This window comes from Dryas octopetala, chromosome 7 (assembly GCF_963921425.1).
Source record: "Dryas octopetala chromosome 7, drDryOcto1.1, whole genome shotgun sequence".
Lineage (NCBI taxonomy): Eukaryota > Viridiplantae > Streptophyta > Magnoliopsida > Rosales > Rosaceae > Dryas > Dryas octopetala.
The window spans coordinates 2,952,044-2,962,397 of NC_141372.1; the positions used below are offsets into that span (position 1 = coordinate 2,952,044).

A 10,354-nucleotide genomic window follows, 5' to 3' on the forward strand; every position below is an offset into this window, starting at 1 on the left:
TTGCTGTTCACGCATATAATGCACCTCCACAGGACCACAGGCTACACACACCCAAGTCCTCAGAGCCTGAGCCTCTGAGACCATGTCTAACCCCGACCATGCTGGACCCTTAAGCAAGTGGTCCCAGCTAGACAAGTCAAAGTCACTACCATAGCTCTGCATAGTACTACATTCGCAGATGAATCTAGTTACTACACTTTTATAAAAATCTATTAGTAAAAAGTTCTTCTTTTCCTTGCCCAAATCTTTTGTACACATTTTCAATGAACTTAACTTTCTGCTCTCCCACTACACCTTTTTGAGATACATATAATAATAATAATAATATTACAATTCATGCTAATGCTTCTTTTCACTCACTGTTCTGAGAAATGACCTCTCCAAACTTGAGAAAGAGCTGGGCATCTGAGGTGCTCATTGATGGGCAGTTTAACATGTGTGGGGTTTTGAGATTTGCATACTCATCCATGTAGCAAGGCACTTTGGCAGATGGGAGTGTGGATGGTGGGTTGTTGGTTGATGATTGTTTTGGTGGTGGCGGTGTGGGCGATGGCACAAGACTTCCCAACACTCGAGTTACTTCGTGCATTGTTGGCCGGTCTGCTGGCTGTCGCTTTGCGCATAGAAGGGCAAGCTGAAAAACCTTCTTCACTGCTCCAAGGTCCGTGCATGTGGCCGTGATCTCAGGATCTACAGTTTCCATGACAGCATTGTTTGCTGTCTTAGATAAGATCTGGGACAAATATGAAGCAATACTATGTGAGAAACTGAGTGACTGAATCTTGTTTGAATGCACAGTAAGCATCAAAAAGTACATACTCATGACCCAAGTTTGAGCTAAAATATGGCAACATCAGAACAAAATGAACAGATCATGAGATAAAGACTCACCAAATGGTGGAGATTGCATTCATTGTCTACAGCTTTCCTTCCTGTTAGCAACTCCAACAGGACAATTCCATAACTATACACATCAGACTTCTCAGTAAGGCGGGAAGTTCGAGCATACTCAGGGTCTATGTAGCCAATCGTGCCCATCACGTAAGTAGATGTATGGGACTTTGAGGTGCATAGGCTCTTGGCAATGCCAAAATCAGTTAAATGAGCCTCAAAATCCTTGTCCAATAGAATGTTAGATGACTTCACATCCCTGTGTATGATGCGGGGACAACAATCATGATGCAGATAGGTAAGCCCTTGGGCTGCTCCAATTGCTATCTGGAGACGAGTTTCCCAGTCAAGCTTTTTCTTTTTGGTAGGGCCTAAGAGAAAGAATCAGTATATAAAAAAAATGATTAGAAATTAATTCTTTGCAACACTAACAGCATTTTAATCAATTACATAAAGCCATTGATTATGTTCCAGAAGGCTACTTTATAACGATTTACCTTGAGTAACATTTTTATTTTATTGACCAACTCTTATTAGATGAAAATGGTTCAATTACCATTAGATAGATAAGGCAACATAATCATGCATGACAGATCATCTAGGAACATGTGAACTTACCATGAAGGAGATCCCAGAGACTGCCATTTTCCATGTAGTCGTAAAAAAGAAGGTTTCCAGAAGGAGACAAGGAGTATCCTTGGAGGCTGACCAGATTCCGATGCTTGATGCTGCCAACTGTTGCAAGTTCCGTCTCAAATTCCTTCAAGTACTGAGGATAGTGAGAGTAGAGTCTCTTGATGGCCACTGGCTTACAATTTTTAAGAACACATTTGTACACTGTACTTGATGCACCATAACCAATTATATACTTCTCACTCAAGTTTTCAGTCATTCTCATAATGTCCTCATAGACATGAAGTGCCATATTCATGTGAAGAATCACTAGCTTTGGTGTTGAGTAATTAACTGTTATTTCACAAGCAAATGAAATTGATTAACCAGACAGTTTCTACATCACTAAAACTAACATCTAAGCTTCATGGCATTGAGTGTGCAGTTGAATATACTTATCTAACAGAGAAAAGGTACCTGGTTTGTCAAGTGAACCATCTGAAAAAGGAGTTGGATTGTATGGTCGGCATGCGGCAATAAGAATCATGAGAAGAATCACAAGGGCACCAAGAGCAATTCCCAGGATAGCTGCTTTAGATATCGTGACTGCAAAGAGAAGAAAGGGATAGGATCGAAAAATGAAATTTCTTCATGATTCGATGTATGTCATGCAATGACAGATTATGTAGTCAGTTATATCAAATTGTGGGACCCAAACCATCAGAGCTCTTTGATGTTCAGCATACAAAGAAATGATGGTCTTACTTGATAGCCATATTTACCTCGCTCTGTTGGATGAGACTCATGACATGGAGAATTGAGCCAATAGCCACAAAGATCAGGATTTCCAATAAAACTGCACACAAAAAAGTCGGATCAGCCAAAGAACATGGAAAAAAAGTTCTGCTGGAAGCAATGAGAACTTGTGAGCTGTTTGCAATAAGCTGAACCCTCAATGGACAGCTAAATTGTTATGAAGTTTAGGAAATACAATCAGATTCTCTAACCTGTCAGGTGAAAACCTCGAGAAGTTATTGGTTGTGGGAATATTACCAGCAAGGTTGTTATAAGATACATTTCTGCAAGGAATTAGTCATATTAGTGCTCCGAAATAAAACCTTGGGTGATTTTACCATCAGGTTGAGCTACATAAAAATGAAATTGGTATGTTTCATGAAAAGTGAGCTCACAGCACAGCAAGACTGAGGCAATTCATCAACGACACCACATCCCCTGTTAAATTGTTGTGTTCTAATCTCCTGTAATAATTCGCATTAAGTGAGTAACAACAAAATCAAAGCAAACCAGCAACATCAAGTTATAGTATCATAACAGGCCAAATTTTATTTTTTAAATAATAGAAGACAAAAGGCATAAAGACATGCATGGCACCAGGACCTGAAGTCCTACTTAAACTCTTTCATGCCTTAAAATCAACAGATAACGTTTTAACTATACAGCCCATGGACCGCCATTATCCATCAAAATGTTGATATCTTAAGGTCAAATTTGGATCAGCATAACTTGGATAATGATAATACTTGTATTTGTTCATGTTCAGCAGTCAACCTTGGACAACTAACAAATTGGTTCCATTATAAAGGTTTTGCCTTTGTTATTGGCCATTCATACTGTAAACAGGAGGAGCTACTCGATGCAGCAAATGGCCAGACATTAGGAACTTAGTTCAGCATAAACATAACCATTGCTACTCTTTTCAGTGAATACACAGGTCTAAATTAATGGAGATCAACATGGCAACTTACAGTGAGAACATGTTCTGCAGCTGACTGAGCTCTTGAGGAATTAAGCCTCTGAGCTGATTATTTGAAAGATCTCTGCAAAAAAAAAAAAATATATATATATATATATATATTGTATTAATTTAAAAAAAATCATGAGGATAGAATAACATAGTAGCCATTTAATTCATTCAAAAGAAGTATTAAAGAATCAACAAATACTTACATTTCCATAACACTCCTTAGATTCCCAAACTCTGCTGGAATAAATCCTGTCAAATGATTTCTACTCAAATTCCTACCAAATGAAATGACGTGTCAGGAAAAGAGAGAAAAAGGAATAACCATTGCAACAAAAAGTCAAGCAGTCGAACTCACAGCTTTAGAAGATGTTCCAAATCACCAAGCGAGGAAGGTATTGATCCACTTATTTTGTTCTTAGAAAGATCCCTGTGCAAAAATATAAACATGCATTATCCAAAGAAAGCAATAAAAAAGAAAATACTAGAATATTTAATACTTACAAAGTATCTAAATTGCCAATCCGAGATAGCTCGATTGGAATTGCGCCGTGAAGATTGTTGGAGGAGAGATTTCTGGGAATAATGAACAAAAATTGTCACAGCAATGAGACAGAAACCTTTATTCTTACTTTCCACCCCATGACAAGTCCATGAAGAACATGAAAGTTTATGCAAAAAACAACTATAATATTTTGACCTTAGACCAAAGTTTATGAAAAGATTGGTGGAACTTACAGATAAGTCATACTCTCCAGCCTCTGGAAAGCAGTCGGGATGGTTCCATTCAACTTGTTCCCATGCACATTGCTGAGACCAAATCAAGTAGGCATGAGGGCATGACTACCTTAAACTATATTATAAAACAATGTAACAATTTGAGGTTATATGCTTACAGGCTGTTGAGATTTGTACACGAGCTAAGATTATCAGGGATAGGGCCTTCAAGGTTGTTGTTAGCAACATTTCTGCAAGAATGTTGATCAGTAACTCAAATTTTAAAACATGCAAAACCCCTTCTGAATAAAAACCTCATGGCAAGAGAACCTACAGGTCAAACAAATCAGTAAGCTTCCCAAGTTCAGGTGGAATGTGTCCAGAAAGATGGTTATCATTCAATTCCCTGAAAGGAAAAGCAATACTTAGAGACAAAATGTTCTCTGAACTTTCCTTACTGGAGAACAACAATACACATAAAAAAGATAGATATAAGAACAAAGAAGATGTTCCAACTCAGATTCATATGTAGTCCACATCATTAAGCATGAAATAAATGTTAAAAATCCAAGGGGAAGTGATAAAGCATTCATACAAATAATGGAGCTTTGTCATCTGTCCGAAATAAATGTTAAAAATCCAAGAGGAAAGTGATAAAGCATTCATACAAATAATGGAGCTTTGTCATCTGTCCGAGCTCTGGGGGAATTGATCCGGTAAGCTTGTTACCATGCAAATACCTACATAGACAAGACATTGAAGTCAAAATATCGCATACAAGGGACTGACGCCATGCACCAGCATATTTGTAACTATTTTCAACATAATTTATCCCTTAAAAATTGAGAAAATACACCCAGAGGAATAAGTAATACATTGCATTAAGTACAAGCATGCACTTACAATTTCTCTGTATAAGTCAAATTTCCAAGAATGGGAGGGATTGGTCCACTTAACATGTTGCAGCTCAAATCTCTGTATTGGAGACAAGGAAGGGATAAGACCAAAAACAGACATATCATGTAAAGAGAATGCAAATACAATTTAACAGAAATCCACAAGCTTAAGCACTTACAAAACAGCAAGTGCCTGCATCAGGCCAATCACGGATGGAATACGCCCAGAAAGTTGATTACCTTGCAATGACCTTGCAAGCACAAAGCCAAGGAAATTTAATACAACAAGAATTGATGATTTTATGAAGACATACCAAGCAGCAGACTATCTCAAAGAAATTGCAAGCGCATACAAGGTGGCTACTTGCAGGAACCCAATATTAAATGGAATCTCTCCAGTTAGCTGGTTGTAGGACAGGTCCCTGCAAATCAAAAAGGGAAAACATAATTGATTCATCCTACTCAGGCATTAGAAGATATTTAACTTCACAAGTCAGATGAAATACGTACAAGACCTGGAAGGCAGTGCAGTTCCCTATATTTAGAGGAATGCTACCTGTTAAACTGTTGTTTCTCACATCACTGGCGAATAGTACAGAAAGAATGTTAAGACTGCTTAAAGTATCTCATATGCTGGAAAATATAAATATTCTCAAGGCTCGAGGAGTGAAGTGATTAGATGTTAACTTACAAATACCATAACCCAGTTAACTGGCACATATCTGGAGAGAGAGTTCCAACTAAATTGTTGCCTCGCAAACCACTACAATGCAGAGGACAAAAATAATAAAATTGACATGAAAAAATGAGATAACATCACCAGATGGATTTCACAAAGATTAGTATCATCAACTTAGCAATTTACTCACAGGTACTGTAGAACTTCATTCCAATAGATAAGCCTTGGTATTTCCCCACTGAGATTATTCTGCGCTACGTCTCTAGAACAAGCATTCCAGAATATAGGAAATTCAGTCATGGGTATTAAAATAATAATAACAATATTATTATTATTATTATTATTATTATCATTAATGATAAATGATTAGTAGGAACTTACAAAATCTTGAGGTTTGGAATCTGGGACAAAGTTGAAGGGAGTGGTCCAATCAACTGATTATTTTTTAAAATTCTGAAAGTCCAACAAAAAAGTAAGATTCATATAAAACATATATACAAGTTTCTTTTATTTATAAAAAATGAGTTTCTTCGGTAACTTACAGATTTTCCAGCTGTTTCAACTTGGATATCGAAAATGGTATGTCCCCATATATCGCATTAAAGGACAGGTCCCTAAAATTAACCCCGTTTAATGAAACATTCAATTGACTTGGAGTTAATAACCGACATTTTTATAAATTATAACCAGCAAACGTTATAAGCATAAACCATTCAGAATTCTGATCCAGTTAAAGAAATTACAGGTTTCTCAAAGACGAACAGTCACCAATCTCATCTGGGATCTGGCCTGAAAGTCGGTTTCCCCTCAAATCACTGATCAAAGAAGACACCATGAAAATCAATCCTTGCTTAAACCTCCCACCACATAAAAGCTAGAACCTTTGCAAAACCCAAAAATGAAAAAGCATTAAACAGCGGCAAAGAAGTGTTAAAGAAGAGTACATGGACTGTAGGCCTTTAAGATTTCCCACTGCAGGTGAGATTTCCCCATCAAGATTTAGACCAGATAGATTACTGCACACAGAGAATATAAAACAGCAAAACCAAAATGAAACAAAAAGAACCAATTGTTGTCTTGAAAATATAATAATTAGAATAGTAATTAAGTCAACCCCAAAAGGAAAAGAAAAGGTCTTACAGTGCAATCACATTGAAGGTGACATTGTCACATGCGACGCCTCTCCAAACACAATAATCTAAAGAGGGCGAGTCTGTCCAGTCATATAGAACATTGTCCACATCCCTAAATGACTTCTTTATCTCCAGCAGAGTTGCTCCTTCATATTATATATTGATAATATTGTAATCAAAATTTCAGTCGCACACATAAAAGTTATAAACCCAATAAAATAAAACTAAACCCCCAGCTAGCCCAATTCATAAAGTTCCAAACTTTGAAGCACACACTTAAAACCCAGATGAAATTTGTTCGGAAAACAGATGGGTATCCCCTGTTTGGCTGCAGAGAAAGAGGAAACAACAAAAAAATACGAAATAGAAGCCTGCTACTATCAGTCACTTAAGTTAAGCTTGGTTGAAGGTTCAAACTTCATATTCTCTTATAGTCTTATGTTTGGTGCATTTTCTGGGTACCCAAACAGAGCAAGAGTTGTAACTCACCGTCTTCTGAATCCACATAACCGAAGCTGCTCACACAAAGGAGAAAACCCAGAAGCACGACGTAGTCGACCCGAAATGCCATATCTGCCCTCCCATTAAACCTCATTTCACGCACTAACCACGAAAGTTTCAAACTTTCAATCCCCCAAGAAAGGCTCTTTCTTCAAGTACACAAAACTCCACTTCAAATGCCCACTTCGAATCACAGCAGCAAAACCCGTACACCCTCAAAAGCCAAACGAAGAATCTCTCCTCATCCTCGTTCTCTAAGTTTCTCTTGGACCTGCCTACATTGAACCACTTACAAATAAGAAGTGGGAGGAGTGTGAGAGGCTGATATTGGGTTATGAAAGCTCTTGGCAGTCCTTGCCTCTGGTCTTTGTTTTCTTTTTCTTTTTTTATTGAAAGTTCAAGTCTTTTTTTTCTGGGTGTGACGACCTGATGATATATTCAGAAACTAAAGCCTGTTGCTTTGTTCAATCACATCGCTCTGGCGCATAGGCCTTTCTTTCTCCTCCTCTAAATACAACTGTAACAACGACAAGCTAGAGAGAGAGAGACAGAGAGCTAGAAAGTGAAACAAAGAGAGAGATGGAGGGAGAATTATTTTCATGGATAAAGTTAAAAAACCACATGCCAGAGTTCTGCTACAAAACCTGCAACATTACTGCTCTGCTCTCTCTCTCTCTCTCTCTCTCTCAACTTTCTATCTCTGTATATTTTTTGGGTTTTTCCATTTCTCTTTCGCTCTGTCTAGTGTCTAAGTGTGTCCGCTGTGAATAAATGGTCGCTTTCTCATTCCGGTCTATCCTTTGGCAATGCAATTTGCAATTTCTGTGGGTTAACTGGTTAAGTTCTCACATGTTTAATTATTATTATTTTTTAAATTATTTTATTGCAAAATGGCCCCTCGTTGATTTTGTATTGATTAGCTTGCCATCCTGTTTGCAAGTGATTACACATTTACACTCTCGCGATTTATTCTAAACTATTTTGTACTTGATAGCGTCAACAGTTACACTGGATAGTAAATGCTCTCTTAATTGCCAACAAATTTTTTTTTTTTTTTCTAGTTTTATCAAGTAATGGTTTTCCTCTACATTTACAAGTGTGTATTTTGCTGCATTTTAGGTTAACTTGGACATTTAATTATCAAGAATGGTTTAAGGATCAATTAGCATAAGTGGGAAACAATTTAAAATCTATTTTTTCCTGAATACCAACTACTTATTAATCTGATTATATATTTTCTATAAATATTTGATATTTGAAAGGTTTCTAGTTCAAATAAAAAAATTATTTTGTATGACTATGGCTAGACAACAAGTTTATACTTGTATAGTATTAATAACGTTCACTCAATATTTTGTTTTATTAATCAACTGTCATTCAAAAGATTTAAAATCATGATTTACTTCGACAAAGGAAAATGTGGTGTAATTCACTAGACTAAATAGTCATTAATATCGTCCGCCTATATTATAATATTTGGATTAATTAAATAACGCGACATTCAAGTTATAACAAATAATTTTTCAATTTAATTTTCATATTCTCATATGAATATTGACCATTAATCGTTAAGATGATTTGAAATGTGGTAAAAATGTAAAATTCATATAAGTTAAATTGTTAAATTCATATACCACGTAAGGAGAGACAGCCATGTTCGGACCCCTAAACCTCTATTTTCCTGGTGAGAGAGAATTCCACCACATGTTCTTGGTCTTTTGGGTTAACGTTAAAGGTCTTCTTTCTTAAAATTAAAAAGGAACCAGAAAAATAATTAAAAGACATTTAAAGTTTTCTTTCATTTCGGTGCTTGTGAATGAGACATTGAGAGCATTTACTGCGGTTTAGCCATCTTCTCCTCCCTAATTATATTAACAAATTTCCTCTCAAAATAATTCTCCAACGTATTAGCTATCTAATTAGATAATTTAGGATTTTATTTTTTATTAGTTAAATTTGGGTGAGAGGAGAGAGAAAATAGTTATAGCCAAAGTAATATAGTGAGAATATTTTTTGAATTATTTAAATACAATAGTATAAATTTATTTCTCATGAGCCATAATATCAAAATTTAAAAAATATATATATATTAATGTTAGCTAAAATAGATAATATTGCTGAGGTAAGATTTTAAAAGCATTTAGTTAAAATAGATTTTCAACATTTTTTGCACAAACTTAACTAGAATATAGGCAAGCTTGTTGGAGTTACTCTGATACTGCAATTAATCCAATTTTTAATTTGGCAAGGAAAATGCGTTGGCTCACTTTTCAATTTCAAAATACATATGATGTTCCCATGTATTAGTAACTGAGATTAGAATAGTCATTGAACTTAATCTATGTGGCAACGGAATGTATGGAAAAGTGTTTGAATTAAAGCTCAAGTATATATACATTCATTAACTATAAAGGATATTTTAAGTTGGTCTACAAATAAAAATTCAAATTTATATATTAATTAATAAAAACTTACAATATAACATGTCCGTCAAGATTTTCATTAAAAAAAAAACATTAAATGCCACACACTATTTCTATTTGTTTATTTAAAAGTTTTGATTTATTGTTTTTTGATTGCATGACATAAATTTGGTATTCATGTCATTAAAAATGCCACATCATATATGTTAAACGTGTCATTTAATATTGTTTTAGACAGTAATATTAATGAACATGCTATATCGTAAGATTTTGTTAATTAATATATGAATTTAAAAAATATGACAGCTGTAATTATTTATAATGTTATAAAAAAATAAAATAATGTTGTAATTGAGGAGGAAAACTAACCATCCATGTGTACCATTTTATGTGTGTTACATACATAGACATGAAAATTTACTATGTGACATACTAATTTGCGCATGTGGTAATAGATCACAATTTCACAAATTAAATACTAATTTGCACCTGTGGTAGCAATTCACAATTTCACAAATTATATATTAATGACGATTAACATGACATGTAATGTTACAATCACGCACGTATAACATTTGTCTAGAAAAACCCACAACTATTAAGAGTCAAGTAATGCTAAATATATGCAGGGAATGGAAATATATCCAATTATAAAAGATCACAAGTGATTAAACAAAGAGGTCAACCTTGGTCTTGGGCTTATCATGAAGATGGCCCTATTATTGTGTACTCGCTTATTT

At 35.2% G+C, this 10,354-nt stretch overlaps 1 protein-coding gene across 1 annotated transcript; it reads right to left on the reverse strand.

The window, feature by feature from the left end:
• Window positions 1-210: 210 nt before the first annotated feature.
• Window positions 211-7,906, reverse strand: LOC147278475 (Leucine-rich receptor-like protein kinase family protein). Its single transcript, XM_086250055.1, has 27 exons — window positions 7,180-7,906; window positions 6,698-6,836; window positions 6,502-6,573; window positions 6,301-6,372; window positions 6,100-6,171; window positions 5,939-6,010; window positions 5,748-5,819; window positions 5,570-5,641; window positions 5,389-5,460; window positions 5,232-5,300; window positions 5,058-5,129; window positions 4,886-4,957; window positions 4,651-4,722; window positions 4,317-4,388; window positions 4,162-4,233; window positions 4,004-4,075; window positions 3,770-3,841; window positions 3,624-3,695; window positions 3,472-3,543; window positions 3,270-3,341; window positions 2,694-2,762; window positions 2,511-2,582; window positions 2,286-2,359; window positions 1,981-2,109; window positions 1,510-1,857; window positions 892-1,262; window positions 211-733 (listed from the first exon to the last, which is right to left on the reverse strand). The coding sequence occupies exons 1-27, from the start codon at window positions 7,283-7,285 to the stop codon at window positions 353-355; spliced, it is 2,982 nt and encodes a 993-aa protein (XP_086106181.1). The 5' UTR covers window positions 7,286-7,906; the 3' UTR covers window positions 211-352.
• Between the last annotated feature and the right edge of the window lie 2,448 nt (window positions 7,907-10,354).

Excerpts from the sequence above, each read along its gene's own strand:
- LOC147278475 (XM_086250055.1), bottom strand. The coding sequence starts at position 7,285 with ATGAGGTTTAATGGGAGGGCAGATATGGCATTTCGGGTCGACTACGTC. Across the intron at positions 4,723-4,885 it reads TTGACTTATACAGAGAAATT|GTATTTGCATGGTAACAAGC; the intron begins GTAAGTGCATGC and ends TTGTCTATGTAG. Across the intron at positions 2,763-3,269 it reads CTGCAGAACATGTTCTCACT|GAGATTAGAACACAACAATT; the intron begins GTAAGTTGCCAT and ends GAATTATTACAG.